This window comes from Aquarana catesbeiana, linkage group LG01 (genome assembly GCF_042186555.1).
Source record: "Aquarana catesbeiana isolate 2022-GZ linkage group LG01, ASM4218655v1, whole genome shotgun sequence".
NCBI lineage: Eukaryota > Metazoa > Chordata > Amphibia > Anura > Ranidae > Aquarana > Aquarana catesbeiana.
In genome coordinates this window covers 718,468,896-718,491,448 of record NC_133324.1, presented here as the reverse complement: position 1 = coordinate 718,491,448, position 22,553 = coordinate 718,468,896, and the positions used below count along the sequence as shown (strand labels likewise).

Here is a 22,553-nt window from a genome sequence, read left to right as displayed (position 1 = left end):
AGCACTTGTCCTTTCTCTCTTACACTCTGCTCAGTTTTAGGTGGAGCTAAATCCACGCACAGGGTATGTAAAGCATTGTCGAATGTACAATATATATTAAAATATGTTTCAACTTTTAAATGACCAGACCAAACTGATACAAATTTTGGCCAGTATTTCAACTCATCCACAGGCTTCCTACTTTATGCAAGGCCGTTGGTGACTAGAAGTTTGAATGCAAATTGTCAGGTCCCTGTTATAGCATTAAAAGGGAATATCACATTCCCTACTGGATTTTTCATTTCAATTACATTTTGGACAACAGCAGAGAAGGAGTGAGATGGCATGATTATAGATTTCAGTTCTGAGAACACATGCTGCACCTCCCATCAGGAATAAGACACCAATAGGTGGTTACGTTTTTTAGCATCTACCAAAGTTGGCGTTTGAGTTCTCTCAGAATGTGTCTGACTCTTGAGTATATACAGTAGCTGTAACCAAGGAATCACATGATTCGGTCAAATTGGCTCAAGTGTATGCAGTAGCGTTAACCGAGGAATCACATGATTCGGTTAGATTGGCTCAACTAGTAACATTTTTCAAAATGTTTTATTGCATTATATTTGGTACCTCATGTTTGACAACAAAAAAAGAAACAACATAGGTAACTGCAGAGAGAAGAAGCTGGTCTGTTATTGGAAGAGGGGAAAACAGTATCTGCCCCCCCCCATGCAAAGTGTAGAGCCACTCCGGTAACTGAGCAAGTAGTAGAGCTTTTAGAAATCAAGTGTTTCAAGTATAACAAATTTGTGACACTGTGGAAATAATCCAGAGGTATCTAAATTGCAGTATCTTTTTAATCTGCATAATATAAGCAAGGCCTGCTGAGGTTGTACTTGTCCCGAAAGACCACCAGCCTACTGTGAAGCCACGTCTCCAAAATGTGGGTGGATTACACTGCATTTCAATCCACCAAGAAAAAAAGAAAAAAAAAAAAAGGCAGATTTTTCTAAACCACTTCTGTTGATGCCACAACACAGTGCATGAATTTTTTTGGTTCTTGCAATAAAGTTTCAATGTTTGGCAAAAACAATAGTAATTAAAAAAAACAAAAAAGTGTCGGGCCTAGTTTTTCTTCCAAATTATATTAATGAAAGTTACTCAAGTTTGTTTCAAATAGATTATTCTAAAATCGATCAAAAAAAATAATAAAAAAAAAAAAAAAAAGAAGTGTAAGCACAAACACCTTTAAGTATCTCGAGAACTTTTCTTAAGATAATATACTGTATGTTGCAGAATGTCCGCTATTCTCCAGATACCCATTTTGTTATATGCCACTGAATATCACACTTCCTCCCTAGGTCTCTGCAAACTGTGGAGTACTTCAAATGACCTGGAAATTCCAGAACATCTCTTGTGCTCAATAAAAAAGAAAAAAAATCCAGTGCTAAAACAGCATTCTGACCCTGTGCAATGTCCGAGCTGTCTGTACACAGGCCCCTCTGACATTATTGGGAGTGTGCTGTCCGGGAGCATTCATCTCTAAAAAGACAAGATTGGAAGTAATATTTGTGCCGCACACCTGCTCTGACCACTGTAACACCCTTTTGGCATTTTCCATAAATTAGTTGCTTTAAAAACAGGTCAGCTTACTCAGATTTTATTCCCTCTTTAAATGTTAGCAGCAAAGGTTATTTAAAGAAACCGATCCACCCATATCCTCTAATACATCATTAATCTCATTTTTTTTTTTTTTTTTTTTTTAATCTTTAGCAGGATATAAAAAAAGTAAAACAATCTTTAAAGGCAATGATTCTTTTACTCCTTTCATTCTCCACATAAGTTACAGAGCAATACAGCAGGTGCGTGACAAAAATATTAGATAGTTGATATGGTCCAATGTCTGTTCGATATCAGCCGTTCACATTTCGTTCGCCAGTTCTTCGGGTTCTGCTGAACTATCTCCATTAATTGTGATACTCATGTCCTCGTCATAGCCAGGTGGCATGAAAGATAAAGCATAAGGGTAGAGCTTGTGGCAGCTGGCTCTGTAGGACTCAGCAGTTTCTTTGTTGTCTCCTAAGCTGCCATCACGCAAGGCTTCCAGCACCTCAGTGCAGATCTGCAAATAATGGGAAAAATAAAAAGTGAAACAAAATCACTATGGATGAACTATATATAGACAGCAATCAAACGAGTGGAAACATGCAGGCAGCTTCTGTGAACCAATGTTCAGTTTGCAGGAAGAATAATACATTTGTTGAATGTAGCATTTTTTTTTTCATTAATATGTAATACACTTCAGGGTCTATTAACCACTTAAACACTGGGCCACTATCACCCCCTTTCTGCCCAGCCAATTTTCAGCTTTCAGCGCTGTCGCACTTTGAATGAGAATTGCGCAGCCATGCAAGACTGTACCCATATGAAATTGTTATAACATTTTTACGTAGAGCTTTCTTTTGTTGTATGTAATCACCACTGGCTTTTTAAATTTTTATTTTTTTCTTGCTAAACAAAAACGAAAAGACCGAAAAGTTTTGGGGGAAAAAAAAAAAAAAAAAAGTATTTTGTTTCGGTTATGAAATTTTTTTTATTTCTCTCCTTCACTGATGTGTGCCGATGAGGCCGCACTGGACACAGACAGTGCTGCACTGATAATCAGTGCCCCGATTATCTGTGTACATGTCCCCTGTCAAACTTGCCGGCTACCAGCTCACTTTTCCTCACGCTGTGATAGCGCATGGAGAAAGTACTGCCGATAACCGGCAAGTCTGTTCACATTGTAATTAGCTGTGATTGGACACAGCTGATCACATGGTAAAGGGCCACTGTGATTGGCCCTTTACAGTGATCTGTGATCAGCTGTGTCAGAAGGACACCACGATCACAGAGTGCGTGGGGGGTATGGTTCCGGGAGGACGTCCATAGACGCCCTCCCGAAACAAGAGCCGCACTGTAGCCGTCTTTCGGCTATAGCCCCAGTCTAAAGTGGTTAATACATTTTTTCACACAACATTCACCCAAAATTCACGCAGGGATTGGGAAATGTAGGACTCTTGAGTGAAAGCTCTGAAAACATTTATAAAATAAGACCACTACTGTTTTAACACTAATACAATTCCCATTCCTTTTTCAGCAGTATTTTGTCTTTTATATAGCAAAACGTAGCAAGAACCCTTAGCCTCTTTTGCCCTTGTTTGTTGACGAGACCTCTGATTTTTTTTTTGGGTTATTAGAGTGCAGTTGAGACTTATTACATGACACAGAATAGAAACAAATACAAAACTGCAGTTCTTTTCCTTCTGCAAACAGCTTGGATTTGCTTCAATACAGAAGTTTGCAAAAAAGGAATTGTATATTACCAAGGCAATGTCACACTAGAGATCCTGTTATCTGGTAGTAACACAACAGCAACAGGATTGCCAAGAGAACACTCACCTGTTCCTACTGTATAGCTTCCATGCTGTTCGGACCAGTGAGGTATTGTTTCACCACTGCTCCCATGAATGAGGCTTACAGCATTTCCACAAGTGTGGGAGATCTGCCATAAGCGCACGCGCGTATTCTGTTTAGCGATCCTATTGCTGGCAACAAGTTCACTAATGTGACATGACCCTAAGAGCCCTTAAACACTGGGGCGGTGCAGGCGTTAGCGGTAAAGCGTCACTAGCGGAGAGCTTTTAACCCCCCAGAAGGAGTTAAAAGCTGCTTTCAAATCGCTTTGAAAGAGGCGCCCATTCATTTCAATGGACAGGGGTGGTGGAGGAGCTGTGTATACACCGCTCCCGCACCTCCCCAAAGATGCTGCTTGCAGGACTTTTCCTGTCCTGCAAGCGCACTGCCCCAGTGTGAAAGGTCTTGGGCTTTCACACTGGGGCTGCAGAAGAGACAATTTACAGGCGCTATTTTTAGAGCAAACAAAAGCGCCTCAGTGTGAAAGGGGTTTAATTAGGATTTTCACAAAGGGATATTTGACAGCTAGCAGCTAAATTTCAGCTTGTTCAAATTGAGATGGCATGGGCCACTTTAATCTATATTATGCCCCATTTAAAATATTAGAATGCGGTTTCTAGTACAAAGCATGACAGTTTTTTTTACACCAATACCTTGTATTCCACTTACAGACTATCTTGCAAGTGTCATTTTATGCAGGAGCAGCTGCATTTTGAAAGCCAGTATTTGTGGTAGGAGATCAGTGACAGGAGGGCTGAATGTAGGAGATATGCCCCAGAAAAGAACAAAAAAAAAAAGTTTTCAGGGTGTATTTTCCTACATTTAAAACTAAACTTCAACCAAAGTTTTTGTTTGTGGAGGGAGCAGGTACCTGATTTTAACATTTACCCACTTCCCTACAAGTCCTTCCCCTGCAGCCTTCTTGAACACATCACAGGTCCCAGAAGACTGCTGAACCAATCAAAAAATGCAGAGCGTCTCACGCATGCAAAGTTGGAAGCCAGCTGTGAAGCTGCAAGGCTTCACTGCCAGTTTACCTTGGTAAAGATGTCAGCACCTGCAGCCAATTGAAGAATCGGCTCGGTAAAGGACATTGCTGGAACCTTGGACAGGTAAGTGTCCTTATATTAAAAGTTGGTAGCCACAGTATTTGTAGCTACTGACTTAATTTTTTTTTTTTAGGGGGGGGGGAGTGGAGCTCCTCTTTAAAGATGGATAAATGCACATTTATTCTGGCAGCGCTCGAGCCCAATTTGCTTCTAGCTGTTCTAATGCTTGTAATGTGCACCAAAGCAGCACAAGTACCTGTATGTACACAAATGTACCAATTGCAATGCATATTGATGGGACTTGGCTGCCTTTACTAATTAGCTTGAATGTGATGTACATAAGAACTGTGCTGCTTAACAGCTTTCAGTTATGACAGTACAATCCACTGGAAACCATCAAGAGTACAAACAAATCACTTACTTGGAGACTTCGGTTAGCGAGGGATTCGTCCAATGCGGTTGCTAACTCTACTGCTCGCTTTAGACTTGAAGGGTCCAGATAGTACATCATTTTGGCAGCTGTAACATTAAACATTCTTATAAAATAAATGATGGTAACCATTACCTTCAAACCGGCCATTCTGCGGATGATATCAAAGGATATGCATCGGTTTGTCAATTTTATAATAGACTAAAGACGACAGGGAAACTAATGCGCAAAACCAAAGTAAACTGGATAAATAAATAAAAGGATATGAGAAGTGTTCCCACACAGAAAAAGTAAAAATATACAAGAAGTATGTGGCACATTCATAAGGAGTAATAAACAGTAGTATAAAGAAGCAAAAAAATATTCTAGATAAATTCAATATCTCAAAGTGCATAAAGTAAAGAAATAACGTGCAACTTGATGTAAACATAGACCAATCTCATAAGGCGATCAACGAGAGGCCAAAAAAATTGGGCAATAATGCAGCATAAATGTGTAACCAAACTTCTAGAAATGATAAAATTGGTGCTAAGGAGACACACTAAAGTGCAATAATCTTGAAAGTGCAAATGTGACAGCTCAGTGGATTCAATCTGTAAATGTCCAATATTCAAATAAAGACAACACAATATGAGCCAGCTCCAATGAGGTGAGAAAAATCAAATCTTCATGAAGCAGTTCATAAATATAGAAAAGTGCATGTACAAAGAAACAATCGATGACCACTTAATCCAAACACCATCTGAGAGTGTGCCACTCGTTTCCCCCAGCCTCTCACCTTTAATTCAGACCCCTACGGGTCAAGTCGAGCTCAGGTAAACAGAAGATGAAGATGACTTCCTTCAAGTGATCGACCTCCAGCGATCCTCTCAGCAAAACCGGGATGGCTTCGGTCTCAGTAAATAAGGTGAGGGCATGTGATTAGGAAGAAGGGTGGCTCCATTGTGTAGTATTTAAAATATTTACTTTGAAACACACATGTAGCAACTTGAAACTCGAAAGTTTTTCTATGTAAGTTGCTACATGTGTGTTTCAAAATAAATCTTTTTTGGCCTCACGTTGATAGCCTAATGAGATTGGTCTATGTTTACATCAAGTTGCACTTTATTTTTTTTTTTTACTTCATGCATTTTATGAGATATTGAATTTATCTAAAATATTTTTTTGCTTCTTTATACTACTGTTTATTACTCTTATGAATGTTTTTATCTTATATTGAAGAATTGTCACGAGTTACACGGTTTCTATTACTGGCCGCAATTAGCTATATAGATGATCAATTTTATATATTCTTTTCAAGAACAAACAGCTTCATGTCACAATTCAAATATAAGCGCTTTAATAAGCTTTCTAAAAATCAGTTCTACTTTCATTTTAAAAATGTTACCTTGTCACAATAGGTGCTGATTGGTATGACTTACCCGAAAATCTGTCTCGCTTAAAAAAAAAAAAAAAAAATTGAGCTAAGGAAAGCCCCCCATCACTCCAATGTGGGGCTTCAACAACTGAAGGAACCATTTACACTGATCCTGGAAGGGCTGGGGGCTTTTCACAGTGGGACCAGAAAGTTTTCAGGGCCTCTCAGGGCACCACTCATTGACAGATGTTCAAGTAAAATACAGTATACTGATCGGCACCCTAGAGGATCCTATTTTGCATTTAAAAGCTTATTGCTACCCATCACCTGTGCAGACAGGGTTATTTTTATAGTCCTAACACAAAAATGGTAAAATTCAGAGATTTAGGTGCAATTCCAGGCTATACCTAACAAATCTTAAAAATGCCCCCTCCCAGCACCTATGCTAACCTGTGTAAGAAAGATGTAAATACTTGCCTATTTTTAGGCTGCTCTGGTCCAGTCACATGACCTGGCTCCCCTGTGTCAGCCAGCGGCAGCTACAGAGGAAAGGAGGGAGTGCCAACAATGGATGGGCCATAGGTGTCTATGGGTGTCGTCACTGCTCCCAGGCATTACCAGCCATTGTTGATCACATGACTGGACTGGAGGTGGTGTGGCCTGAAAATAGGCAAGTGTATACATTTTTTATTACACAGGTTAAGGGGGGGATGGAACATTTTTAAGATTAGTTAGATATAGCCTGGAATTCCACTTGAACACCTTCACAATAGCCAACCTGCCTTTTGAGACCAGACCAATTCTATTCAAGCAACAATATTTTTCCTATCCAAAGAACACTGGTACATACTTCTCAACAGTTCAGGGTAGATAGTGAATTTTAGAATAAAAACAGGGTAACATTCTTATCAGGTGATAGTTAAAATACCTTCAAATGCCAACTGAGGTTTACCTTATTTAGCTCCACAGTTTTGCGCTCTGACTGAATTACAGCCTTCTCTCAGGCCTTTCCCCCGTGACTTAAATATAGCCTTCCCTCCAAAAGAAAAAACTAAATGACCTGCATGAAAGTGATATTGGATTTCTAAAATGTTTCCTAATCTATACACTGCATCATAACAGAAGATGCATAGAACAAAAGCAGGTCACAGAACACTACTGTTGCTTCTGATACCTTCACATTACATCTAGGCAGAGCATGTACCAAGTGCTCTCCACTTGTTCTGATCGGTGTCAGTTTTGTTTTCTTTGATGGAACAGTGTGCCAATGTACAAATGAAAAAACACCACATATGAATGGTGTTTGTGTTTAGAAAATTACCTGCTAATCGGTGGGGTATTGAATCCTTGTGCTCTTTTAGGAAAGCATTGTTAAAATTTGCAGGACTTGTTTCACCAAAAAGTCTGTTCATTTCTTGTTTTAACACTGTTCTAAGGGATACATTTAGTTCTTTGCTCTCAGACACTGTATTAGGGGGGAAAAAAAAGAATTTACAGTTTACTTTAAATTGAGGCGCATGCATATACAGAACACACGTGTACAATATTAAAAATTGTTTTGTTACACAAAATTGCAATAACGCACTCAAGTATTAATTACACACACAAATTTTCAAATTCCAATGGACACGTTGGAAATCTGATATTGCTTGCAGCAACGTGACAGTTCTCAGAATGATACATACAGTATAGCTCTTATATCTTATCTTGATCAAATCAACATTTTCAGTGAAAAAAATTCAAAAAGGACCACCTGCTCATGCCTGTACTCACTGAGCCAAACCAAATATTTAAAGGAGAAGTACAGCCAAGCATTTTTGGCTGTACTTCTCCAATGGATCCCAGGAGTGCAGTTCAGATCTTCACCACATGAGGCACACTCCCCAGAGATTAGTATAACACAAGCCTTAAAGATAATCCTTATGTCACTTTAGAGGAGAGTCATCAGCAATGCAGGCCGGATTAGAGAATGTGAATCGCTCCAGTCATACACAATCATGGAAAGAAAAATTCCAACACAGCGTAAATCCTGTTTCACACATTTATTGTAACCAAACCTAACCCCCATACAGAATACATACAAGCTGTTAAAAACAACAGAGCATGTAACCATAAAGCGTAGTCACCAGTCCGCCGCACAGGAGAGCATCAGTGTGCATTACACAGCCACGCTGTTTCTTCCTGATAGTCTCCAGCTGGCTTTGACACGCAAACGTCACTTCCGGTCCCCGTGGAGGTCACGCTCTGACGCATTTCGTCATATTCAACTTCAGCTTAGGGCATGATCTCACAGCGTGACATCCAGGCTTTTATTGGTCCATCGCTCGGCCAGTTTACCTTTCATGTGCCGCACGCTTCGACTTAAAGGTGCAAGCAAGTGGCATACCAGCACATAAAGGAAACAATACAATTATATTGATGAATTAGGCATCTTAGTCGTATAACATTAAACAAATACTATTAAAATCATATGTGTCAACACACTTTTTAAAACATTACTGGCTTAAATGTCACAGACTATTGCACATTGTAATTATACAATTATCTTATGGTGACTGTAATCAATACCATTAAATTAAATCAATATGATTACCTATACACAATTCATAAATTCTGAAACATTTACCGTATATAGTCGAGTAGAAGTCGAATTTTTCAGCCCTTTTTTTGGGGCTGAAAGGGCCCCCTCGACTTATACTCGAGTCACCGCCGTCTGTCTGCATGATCAGCATGTGATAATACTGTTCAGTGACTATTCCAGCTTTCAAAAGCTGCGCCTCCTGCTCGTCTGTGATAGGCTGAACACTCCATTTCCCAGCAGTCAGTGTATAGCCAATCATCCTCGTCCGTGGTATGAGAATGAGAGAATGTCCGTGATAGGCTGACCACTGACTGCTGAGTGTTCTGCCTATCACAAACGAGGAGGAGGCGAAGCTTTTGAAAAGTGGAATGGCCGCCGAAGTGTATTATCACACACTGATCGGAGGATGGAGATCGCCACAGGGAGGATGGAGATCGCCACAGGGAGGATGGAGATCGCCACAGGGAGGATGGAGATCGCCACAGGGAGGATGGAGATCGCCACAGGGAGGATGGAGATCGCCACAGGGAGGATGGAGATCGCCACAGGGAGGATGGAGATCGCCACAGGGAGGATGGAGATCGCCACAGGGAGGATGGAGATCGCCACAGGGAGGATGGAGATCGCCACAGGGAGGATGGAGATCGCCACAGGGAGGATGGAGATCGCCACAGGGAGGATGGAGATCGCCACAGGGAGGATGGAGATCGCCACAGGGAGGATGGAGATCGCCACAGGGAGGATGGAGATCGCCACAGGGAGGATGGAGATCGCCACAGGGAGGATGGAGATCGCCACAGGGAGGATGGAGATCGCCACAGGGAGGATGGAGATCGCCACAGGGAGGATGGAGATCGCCACAGGGAGGATGGAGATCGCCACAGGGAGGATGGAGATCGCCACAGGGAGGATGGAGATCGCCACAGGGAGGATGGAGATCGCCACAGGGAGGATGGAGATCGCCACAGGGAGGATGGAGATCGCCACAGGGAGGATGGAGATCGCCACAGGGAGGATGGAGATCGCCACAGGGAGGATGGAGATCGCCACAGGGAGGATGGAGATCGCCACAGGGAGGATGGAGATCGCCACAGGGAGGATGGAGATCGCCACAGGGAGGATGGAGATCGCCACAGGGAGGATGGAGATCGCCACAGGGAGGATGGAGATCGCCACAGGGAGGATGGAGATCGCCACAGGGAGGCTGCACAGGGACACATACACATGTACAGGACACATACACATGTACAGGACACATACACATGTACAGGACACATACACATGTACAGGACACAGGACCACATGCACAGGACTACATACACATGCACAGGATACAGATAGGCTGCACAGGACACAGGGAGGCATGCAGCTGCAGATGGGCATTGTTGACCCTCTTTTTCCACTTACAGTAGCTGCTGCATTTCTCACCCTCGTCTTATAGTCGGGTGAATAATTTTTTCCCAGTTTTTTGTGGTAAATTAGGGGCCTCAACTTATACTCGGATCGACTTATACTCGAGTATATACGGTAGCTCTAAAATAGATAGATATCTATTTATCAAAATATACCTCAGGTTAATAATACATCAGTTAATTATGGTCTCACTTATGGTGCAAGTGTAGCGTCGCGACAGTTCCCTGACTATATTGGAACCTCTCCACACCGGTTTTAAATGATCCACACCCCAAAATCTTAGGCCTGATGGATCCTAGTTATGGAACATTTTGAAGTGTAGAGACACATTATGGTCTTTAAACCCCATTTTATAATTCTGGATATGTTCAGCTATCCTAATTTTTAAACATCTTTGTGTGGCTTATATACATAAGCCCAAAAGGGCATTCCAGGGAGTACACCACATGTGTAGTATTACACGTGATGAAATCTCTGATGGAAAATTCTTTATTATTTGAGGTAGATATAAAAGGTCCCAGGCACCTTATGGTTCTGGTTACTTCTCTGCATGCCCTACACTTCCTGAATGCAAAGAACCATCCCTATCCCAAAAGAACCATCACTATCTCCAAAACTAGGTGCCTTCCTACAAATACATTTGGGATTGGGCGGGAGCACAGATTTAAGCGCCGTATCTAGAAGTAAAACATGCCAGTGGGCTGCAAATATTGTTTCCACTTCTTTATATTGTAAGTGAAACCCTGTAATAAAACCCCACTCCTGACTATTAATGTCCCTAAGTGGAGCTTCCTCTCTCAAGCAACTCTCTCTAGGTAGCGTTAATACCTCTTCTACTATATTATCCAAATATCGTGCATTATACCCCTTATCTACAAATTTACTCTTCACGATTTGAGCCTGGAAAAAAATAATCAGTAACAGTGGAAGTTTCTTTTTACTCTCATAATCTGTCCTTTAGGAATATTCCTAAGCCAAAGAGGGTGATGACCACTCTGAACTGGAAGGTAACCAGTCAGTGGGCTTGAAATACACTTTTGTTTTTAATTCATCCTTCCGCCTATACACGTTTACATCCAAAAAAATTTATCTCATCTTTACTGCATTAGCTTGTTAATCTAATATCTCCATTGGTGTTTAATTCCCGTATAAACTGCTGAAGGGATATTGCTGATCCTGCCCAAATAAAAAAAAGGTCATCAATATACCTTCTATAAAAAATAAATTCCTCTCTTTTTGCAGCAAAAATAGATTTGTTCTCCCATTCTCCTATAAAGAGGTTCACAATGCTGGGTGCAAATTTTGTGCCCATAGCTACTCCACTCTTTTGGGAGAAAAAAATTATCATACCAAAAATAGTTGTGGGCTAAACAAAAATCTAAGGCCTTATGTAAAAACACTTTCTGATTGTATCTGATGCCATCTCTTTGACACAAGGCCCAGTAAGGTCCAGTAGAGCATCGTCATGCTGTATTACTGTGTAAAGAGATGACATCTGCTGTCACTAAGTATACCTCATCTCTTCCCACTATATCCACTTCCTGTAAATGTTGTAAGAAATTTTTCGTATCCTTAAGGTAAGCCTTAGTTTGGACAACACTTTTTTGGAGGAATTGATCCAAGTATTGCCCCATCCTAGATGTGACCGTTAACTATTGGTCATGACTTCATCATGTGTAATACTACACATGTGGTGTACAACCTGGAATGCCCTTGTGGGCTCATGTATATAGGTCGCACAAAGATGTTTAAAAATTAGGACAGCTGAACACATCCAGAATATTAAAATAGGGTTTAAAGACCATAATGTGTCTCTACACTTCAAAATGTTCCATAACCAGGATCCATCAGGCCTAGAATTTTGGGGTGTGGAGAGGTTCCAATATAGCCAGGGAACTGTCAAAACGCAAGACACACTGGATATTTCTTACCGATACACTTGCACCAAAAGGGGTTAAAATGTAGATTAAGACATCAACTGTTTTATTAGCGATTATTGAATGTATTTATATATTTTAATTTTTATTAAATTTAAAGGATCAAAAGTGAGATCACATGTATTATTAACCTGAGGTATATATGTGTGTATATATATACACACACACATATATATATATATATATATATATATATATATATATATATATATATATATATGCTAAATGTTTCAGAATTTATGAATTGTGTATAGGTAATATTGATTTTATTTATTTAATGGTATTGGTTACAGTCACCATAACATAATTGTATAATTACAATGTGTAATAGTCTGTGACACTTAAGCCAGTAAGGTTTTAAAAAGTGTGTTGACACATACGATTTTAATAGTAATCATGTTTAATATTGTATGATTAAGAGGTCTAATGCATCAATATAATGTACAATTAAGGTAATGTTTTGTCCATTGTGTAATGATTCAGCTGGAGACAGTGACGTTGCACCTGGATTTGTTTATTATATTGAGCAGCGAGTGGGTAAATGATCAGATTGCCTGGCCTCGATATTGTTGCTTTTATGTGCTGGTATGCAGATTGCATGCACCTTTAAGTCGAAGCATGTGGCACTTGAAGGGTAAGCTGGCCGAGCGATAGACCAATAAAAGCCTGGATGTCACGCCGTGAGATCACGCCCTAAGTTGAAGTCGGATATGACAAAACGTGTCAGAGCGTGACCTCCACGGCGACCGGAAGTGACGTTTGTGTCAAAGCCAACTGGAGACTACCAGGTAGAAACAGCGCGGCTGTGCAATGGACACTGACCCTCTCCTGTGCAGTGGACTTGTGACTACGCTTTATGGTTACATGCTCTATTGTTTTTAATAGCTTGTACGTATTCTGTATGGGGATCAGAAATGTGTAAAACCGGATTATGCCATGCTGGATTTTTCTTTCCATGATTGGAGCGATTCACATTCTCTAACTCGGCCTGCATTGCTGATGACTCCCCTCTAAAGTGACATAAGGATTATCTTTAAGACTTGTGATATACTAATCTCTGGTGAGTGTAACCCCTTAAGGGAGTGTGCCTCACGTGGTGAAGATCTGGGTGTTTAGTGCACACTTTACCCACTTCAGCCCTGGAAGGATTTACCCCCTTCCTGACCAGAGTATTTTTTGTGATATGGCACTGCGTCGCTTTAACCGACAATTGCACGGTCGTACGACACTGCACACAAACAAAATTGACGTCCTTTTTTTTCCCCACAAATAGAGCTTTCTTTTGGTGGTATTTGATCACCTCTGCAGTTTTTATTTTTTGCGCTATAAACAAAAAGAAGAATGACAATTTTGAAAAAAAGCAATATTTTTTACTTTTTTCTATATAAATATCCCCCAAAAATATATTCAAAAAACAAAATTTCTTTCTCAGTTTAGGCAGATGTATATTCTACTACATATTTTTGGTAAAAAAAACAATACAATAAAAATCACTAAGTATATATCAATTGAATTGTACAAAAGTCATAGCATCTACAAAACAGGGGATAGATTTATGGCATTTTTTTTAAACATTTTTTTTAATTAGTACTGGTGGCGATCTGCGATTTTTTATCGGGACTGCAACATTATCCGACACATTGGACACTTTTGACACTATTTTGGGACCACTGTCATTTATACAGCAATCAGTGCTAAAAAAAAAAATGCACCGATTACTGTGTAAATGACACTGCCTGGGAAGGTGTTAAACACTAGGGGGCAATCAAGGGGTTAAGGGTGTCCTAGGGAGTGATTCTAACTGTGGGAGGATGGCCTCACTACAACATGACAGAGATCACTGCTCCTGATGAGAGGAAGAAGTAGATCTCTGTCACGTTGCTAGGCAGAACAGGGAAATGCCTTGTTTACAAAGGCATCTCCCCATTATGCTGCTCCGTGACATGATCGCAGGCACCCGGGGAACATGGCAGGCACGCGCACCCCGGCAGCACGCTCACAATGCTGCGATTTAAAGGGGACGTAGCTGTACGCCCATTTGCCCAGCCGTGCCATTGTGCCGATGTATATCGTTGTGCGTTAGTCGGCACGTGGTTAAACAACCATTAGGATCACCTGGTATCTTAAGAGTTATATTCACTAAATGTCATCTCATCATCACGTATATTGAGATTATATTATATATATATATATATATATATATATATACCAGAAATTTGATGGACTGACAAGCGCTGTTATAGCATGGGACTTGCACAGTGATTTGACCGGACTTTATGTTATTGTATTTTATAACAGCAGCTTTTTATCCTTTTAATCATATGCAGTGGTTAATGGGATAAGCAGTTTGCGTGAATACTGTCTATCTGTTGGTATTATAACTTATAAGTAACAGTGCTGAGCAGTGTGGATAGGCCGTGTTTTACACTCAGTTTAATATATATACACATATATATATATATATATACATATATATATATATACATATATATATATATATATATATATATATATATATATATATATATATATACACACACACACACACACACAATTATATATATATATATATATATATATATATATATATATATATATATACACATACACACACACACACACACACATATACACAATCCTTGTATTGAGGCAATTATACCAGGATCATGGCTGCAGCTACAGCCATGATCCTGGTACTACTATATTTTTCAGCAGCTAATTCCCTATAAAATAATAATAATTCTAGCACCTCCTGTGTAACTCCAAACTGGTAACCTGTAAAGGCTTTTAACCACTTCAGCCCCGGAAGGTTTAACCCCTTAATGGCCAGGCATTTTTTGCGATACGGCACTGCGTTACTTTAACTGACAATTGCGTGGTCATGCAACACTGCACCCAAATAAAAGTGTCCCTTTTCCCACAAATAGAGGTTTCTTTTGGTGGTATTTGATCACCTCTGCGGTTTTAATTGTTGCACTATAAAAAAAAAAAAGAAGAGCGACAATATATATCTATATTTTTTACTTTCTGCTATAAAACATATCCAATAAAAAAAAAAAAAAAAAAAAAAAAAATCTAATTTCTTCTTCAATTTAGGCCAATATGTATTCTGCTACATATTTTTGGTAAAAAAAAAAAAACCCCAATAAGCGTATATTGATTGGTTATCGCGTCTACAAACTATGGAATTTTTTTTTTTTTCTGGTAATGGTGATCAGCTTTTTTTTTTTTTTTTTTTTTTGAGGGACTGCGACATTGTGGTGGACAAAATCAGACACCTTACACTATTTTGGGGACCAGTGACATTATTACAGTGATCAGTGCTAAAAAAAAATGCACTGTTACTGTACTGGCAGGGAAGGGGTTAACATCAGGGGCAATCAAAGGGTTAAATGTGTCCCTAGGGGGTGCTTGCTAACTGTGTGGGGGTTGCTCTGACTGGGTGAAGACCGATATCAGTGTTCCTGCTTAGCAGGAACACAAGATCTCTCTATCTTCTCCCCTGTCAGAACAGTGATCTGCCTTGTTTACACAGGCAGACCGCTGTACTGCCTCTCTCGGAAACGATAGTGGGTGGCCGGCAGACTAGAGCCGACCTGCCGCAGTACAAGTACGTTAGGCAGTCTGCAAGTGGTTACAGTGTCGCCTATGAATAATTTAATATACCATAGTTTGTCACCATTCCATGGAAGCACGCAACTTTAAAGCGTGACATGTTTGGTATTGATTTACTTGTAACATCTTTTATATTTTACCAAAGAAATTGGGTATTATATGGTGTTTGTGTCAACTAAAATTCATTACCCACTTTAGGACTACCCACAGTACATTTACTGTCAAGTGGCATGGGCAGGCCCAGCAAAGTATATATACATTGCTTTGCACATATGCACTGTCACGTCCCACGGGGCATGAAGCATGCTGCTCCCATAACTCGACACAGCAGATTGTGGTTCCGGACACCTGGCTGCTTTGAGTGGCAACATGATCACAATGTGTACACTGTAATGCAAGTTTCATTCATAACAGCTGTGCTTTCTATAGTGATGCTGTGATTGGCCCACAGCTATCACATGGTACCTGGGACAATCACAGCACTCTGTACCATGTGATTAGCTGTAGCCAATCATAGCAGGTCAACAGAAAGCAAGCGGTCATGAATGGAGAACCATTCATGCCAGTTCAAACAATTGTGGTTTCAGGTGTTCATCACTAACTGCACACAGTGTAAAAAAAATCCCTGATCCCCAGAGTAGTACAGTTTTACTATGGTGACAAAACCCCAAATCTTATTTCATGCCTCCTTTTTCCAAAAAAATTACAACTTCGAAAAACTTCCCACGCCTCTAACTAAATACCTCAAACCATGCTTTCCAAAAAGGGGTAATTTGGGGAGTATTTGTATTGTCGTGGCATTTTAATGGCCTCACAAAATGATAGGCCATTAGTACATCAGGATCGATCAATTTTCAAATACTTAATTCAAACCGATATTGTATACACTTATTGGGATTTTTTTTTTTTAATTAACCAAAGACATGTAGCAGAATACATTTTGGCCTAAATTTATGAGGACATTGGATTTTTTTTGGATGTCTTATAGCAGAAAGTGGAAAATTTTTATCTTTTCAAAATTAGTTTTTTGTTGTTTATATATATATATATATATATATATATATATATATATATATATATATATATATATATATATATATATATATATGAAAAAAAACCCAGTGGTGATCAAATACAGGCGGTCCCCCTAGTTACAAACATCAGACTTACAAATGACTCCCACTTACAAACGGAGGGAGACAACAGGAAGTGAGAGGAAATCTACCCCATGGAAGTTAAATTCACTCCTGTAAGATTTATTATGGGAAAAAAGTACCTCCACTGATGCTTTATCACCAAGGCTTTTTTCCACAACAACCCAAAATTTGGGACAGAAAGTAAGGTGAAATCTACTGAACAGGGGCACAGACAGCAAAACAAACGTTACAGGGGTGTTAACCCTCCCCTATGCTATCCAAAAAGCTTAAAAATAGTATTCTGGCTGGAGCTACACTTTAAAAAAAAAAATGTACCTGTTCCGACTTACAAACAGATTCAACTTAACAAAACTACAGACCCCATCTTGTTTGTAACCTGGGGACCGCCTGTACCATCAAAAGAAAGCTTTATTTGTGCGGAAAAAAAAAATATATGTTGTAAAATTTAATTTGCAAAATTATAAAAAAAATTATAAAATCACCTATATTTCTACCTATAACCTTACACGTGTAGAGTTATTTTGGCCTGTGAAAACTGCTTTGAGGGGCGAATGAATTCCCCTCTCCTTCAGAAACGGAAGATTGAAATAATATCTGGACTATAGATGTTAATATTAACCTGCTTATATATTCTTCAAGAAACTTGCTGTGTACCCTTACAACTAATTGCCAAACCAGCTATTTAGCCAGCCAAATAACTTTAGGTATCTTCATCTCCTATTTGTAGTTCTATTTGTATACTTACCACCATCTATTTGTACACTTACCTCCATCTGTATACCTACCGCTTTATCCTCACGCATAACATTTATCCTAATGCGAACATTTAAATATGAAGCTCTTAGCTTGCATACAGATTCCACACAAACCAGGATATATACTTGTATATTTATCTGCATTTTTATCTGCACTGCTTTATTCTACCTGGGAATTCAACTTAACTGAAGTATTCATATTTAAATGTTCGCATGAGCTTATTTGTCCATTCTATTGGTTTATCCTTCCAGTATAGTTATCAGCATATATCTTTGCATAGAGTGTTGGTATATTTGTATCACTATCTGTAGACTTACTGGTATATTTTCCTCTGTGTAAACATTTGCCTAAATAGGCAAAAACGAATATTCGGGACAGTAAATACACAGGAGCAAAAATAATTTGGTTGGGAGGAAAAATGGGGAGAAAAGGAGAAAAAACCAACCAAGTAGAAAGTGGGAACTGTAATTCTATAAAAACATACATGGCGCAGGATAAAGTGGACCAAAAAGGGGAACAAACAGTTGAGAATGTTGAGGACTTAACTTCCCCACTAGAGGGGCAAACAAAAAAAAATGGTCCAGGAAAAGAGGGGGTCCTGCAGAGAGATCAACAACAGAGAATGGAAAAAAAAAAAACAGATAACCTACAAGCACTTCCCACAAAGCAAGATATGGTAAAGATGATGTCACATTTGGAATGCACGATTAAAGAAGAATTGAATGCTATGAGAATGGACATACAGAATGTGCTACAAATGGTAGAAGAATCTGAAGTTCACCTAGAGGAATATAAAAAAGTGATTATGGACCTGTGGGAGAGGTCTGAGCTGGACTGGCTGGAAATCAGGAATATTCAATATAGGCTTGAAGATCAAGAAAATCGGAACGGATGGAACAACTTAAGAATTCGAGGCCTGCCGGAGCCTGTGAAAGATAGCGATTTAGAAAAAATGGTCCGCAAGGCGTTTAATAAAATACTGAAAAAGGAAATTTAATCCCCTATAAGATTTCAGAGACTACATAGAACACAAAAAATTACTACGCTATCAACGGAAACCGTGAGAGACATAATAGCGAGATTCATATGGCATGCGAAGTGCAGCACCGATTGAATTCAGGGGAGCTGAGATATTAATTTTTACAGACTTATCACAAGAGACTCTGGCCAGCAGGAGGGTGCGGAAACCCCTGATAAATCAGCTACAAAGGAAAAATTTATCTTATAGATGGGGTTTTCCTGCTTGTCTAAGAGCAAAAAATCAAGGGATTTCGGCTACTCTGTGATTTCCAGAGGACTTGAAAGAATTTTGCAGTAAATTAGATTTGCCACTGGTTAATTTGGAAAACTGGAACAAAAAACCCCAGAATGGGGGAAGTTAAAGGATCAGTCATGGAATAAAGTATAGAGCCCTAATAACAGAAATAAAATGGGAGATAGATAAGTAGTGCTGCATGTGATAAGGGGAAGATGGGCCGATAAGGGAGGGAGATTCGCTCTGGGATACACTGGGGTTTGGCGATGCCAGCCTGTGCCCCCAGAACCATTTCCGAATTGGGAATTGGGTTTGGGGGCCCACGCTGGCATACAAAAAGCCCCAAGGGAGGCCTCGCCTGGATGGGCGCCTACAATTTAGGTGACAGTCCGGTGGGCAATATCATTGATATTCAATGTAGGGGTGGGGAGGGGGGACTTGCATAGGGAACTTTGTATGGGGTGGAATAGATGGGGTTGGGATGTGTTGTTGTGGTTTACTTTTATGATGTTAGTTGAATGGATCATCCTAAGAAAATTGGAAAAATTATATTTTTCTCTTATGGTTAAATGCTTTTGGTTGCTCATGCTCCATACATTTGGGAGATGATGCCATTAAAAATTTTTACCTATAATGTTATAATGCAGGAACTGAAAAGTTAGTCATCAAATATTGTTTTTCTGCAAGAGACTCATCTTAAGTGGTCATCTACGGTTGGATTGAGCTCAAGGGGTTTTCCAGTCTGGTTCTATGGATTCTCCTCTAATAAGAGATCCAAAGGAATAGCAATAGGTTTTTACAGGAATACACCATTTATTTTAAAAGCGATGGAGTGTTACTCCGAAGGAAGGTACCTATTTATTAAGGGATCCCTGTTTAATAAAGAGTATACACTTGTTAATATTTATTGTCCCAGTATTCAGCCCTGTCGTTTTTTGAGAAAGATATTGAACAAGTTAGAAAATTTTAAGAAGGGGGAAGTTATTATGGCGGGAGACTTTAATTTTGTGCTGGATCTGGCCCTGGATACTCAACCTATTTCTTTGCGCTCAGAGGGGAAAAAATCAAAATGCTGTCAAAAAAAAAAAAAAAATTATACCAGCTACAATTAATGGAGGCGTGGAGAATTATGCACCCTAGGGGGAGGGATTTCACATATTCTCAAGTACATTCTTCATACTCAAATTGATTAGGTCTTCCTAGACCACCAGCTTTTAGAAGGCTAATTAAAGGTGGAGGTGAAATCAATCACCCACCCGGATCACGCCCCGGTACTGGTAAGCATGGATTTAAAGGATATACTGGATAGGTAGAGGTCCTGGAGGGTGGGGATGAGTCACTTCTACACGATCACGGTATTTTGGAAGATTTGGAAAAGGATTTGAACTTGTTCTTTAAAAGGAGAATAACAGAGAATATTGCGCCAACTATACTGTGGGAGACTCAAAGTATTTATGAGAGGGAGATTAATAGCAGAGGGGGCCAAGAGAAAAAAAAATTTGGACTGCACAAAAAAAGTCCCTTATACAAGAGATCCAGGAGTTGGAACAGAAGCATAAAAGAACAAGTGATAATAAAGTAATTATAGAATTAACAGGAAAACGGGAGGCATTGAGGGATTTATTGGAACAGGGTACTAAAAGAGTGTTTATTAGATCAGCTAAAAGGCAGTACAAATCTGGTAATAGAGCAGGGCAATTACTGGCAGAGGTGATAAAATCTAGAAGAAATCTGAATTTTATTCAGAAAATGAAAGATAAAAAGGGAGAGATGAAACACTCTACTAGGGATATTAGCAAAATCTTTAAGGAATACTACCAAGCTAAAGTAAACAATATTCAAAATCCTGATGAGGCCCAAAACAGGAAAAATAAAATAGAAGGAATATAAAGCTACCTGTTTTATTGGAGGAGGACTCAAATGGGTTAGATAGGGAAATTGCTAAGGAAGAAATAGAGCAGGCAATCAAAAATAGTAGGGTTGAGAAAAGCCCAGGCCCAGACGGGTATACGGCATTGCATTTTTAAAGAATTTATTGGAATCCTGACTTCATAATTTCACTTATACATGATTTCAATTGCGGCGGGCTTAAAGATACGTGAAGAAGCCTTGGGGGCCTATATAACACTCTTGGTAAAGGAAGGGAAGGACCCAACACTTTATTCCAGCTTTAGGCCAATATCCCTTATTAATAGATATGAAAATTTACGCTAGGATATTGGCTGAGAGACTGAAGTTATATATGCCAGAATGTATAGGAAAAGATCAAGCAGGGTTTGTCCCTGGGAGAGAAAAAAGGGATAATATTCTAAAAACAATTCTTTTAATGCAAGAAAGCAAAAAAAGTAAGAAACCCGTTCTTTTACCATCAATAGAAAAGGCTTTTGATAGGCTCGATTGGGACTTTATGCTTGGGACACTGCATAAATTTGGCATAGGACCACGCATGCTTAGGTGGATATAGGCCTTGTATTCTAATCCCACGGCCCAAATCCAGGTGAATGGAAACTTATCAGAACCCTTTAGGCTTTATAAAAGGTACACGTCACGGCTGCCCATTTTTTTTAGCTTCTATAAGAGCCAACTATGAAATTAAAAAGGTATAGAAACTGTGGGACAAGAATATAAGATATCCACCTTTGCGGATGATGTTATATTCTATATAACGTATCCCACACAAACACTCCCAAAAATCTTGGGAGAATTGAGTAGCTATGTGGTTGCCTCGAATTTAAGGATAAACATGGAGAAAACAGAGATATTAAACATTTCTGTTTCCCAAACTGAGGGTAGGCTCCTGAGAGCTTTTTTTCCCCTTTGTGTGGAAAACAGAAGTGATTGAGATATATCTGGGAATATACATGGCAGTATCAACAGATCTACCCCAAGATAACTATATTCCCTTATTGAATAAAATTAAACAAGATTTGAAAGGGTACCCTGAACATAGACTATCATGGTTTGGTAGGATAAATGTGATTAAAATGATGATCCTTCCGAAAGCTCTGTAGATCTTCCAAAGCCTTCTGATTAATATCCCTGGAGCATATTTTAAAATCCTTAGATTTTGTTGAAATTTGTGAGGAATAATAGAGGCAATCGGATTGCCTATAAAATAATGAGTAGACCAAGAGAGAAGGGGTATTCTTTCCAGATTTTGGAAAATATCATGAAGCAGCAGTATTACGGAGGATCTTGGACTGGATCCATGGGTCACCATATAAAAAAAGTGGGTGTCCTTAGAGGAGAATATGAGTAAAGTTGTTTTGGGCCAGATTATTTGGATTCCAAAGTAATACAGAGGTCTCTCAGGAGAAACGGCTCCAATTACCCTAGAAACATTTAGAATATGGGATAAATTACTTAAAAGTATATTAGCAACATAACAGCCCTCTGATCCCCCTGAAGGGTAACAATTTTTCCCCGCCAGGGAACGAGAACAATCAATACCTAAAATGGACCCCATCGGATCAGTTGAGGCTTAAAAATGTCCTAAAGGGGGAATGCTTTGTGTTCACTATTGGAGCTGCAGGAAAGGTATGGTACGACCCCATGGGATGTATGGAGA

General features: G+C 39.5%; 1 protein-coding gene across 1 annotated transcript in view; it reads right to left on the bottom strand.

Annotated features, from left to right (window-relative positions):
- Positions 1 to 561: 561 nt before the first annotated feature.
- NAA15 (N-alpha-acetyltransferase 15, NatA auxiliary subunit) overlaps positions 562 to 22,553 on the bottom strand; it is a 90,946-nt gene continuing 68,954 nt past the window's right edge. Inside the window, exons 18-20 of the mRNA XM_073603934.1 lie at positions 7,593 to 7,736; positions 4,906 to 5,003; positions 562 to 2,101 (exon numbers count right to left, since the gene is read on the bottom strand). Coding sequence (XP_073460035.1) covers positions 1,901 to 2,101; positions 4,906 to 5,003; positions 7,593 to 7,736 — 443 coding nt within the window. The 3' untranslated portion in view covers positions 562 to 1,900. The remainder of the gene's footprint in view (positions 2,102 to 4,905; positions 5,004 to 7,592; positions 7,737 to 22,553) is intronic.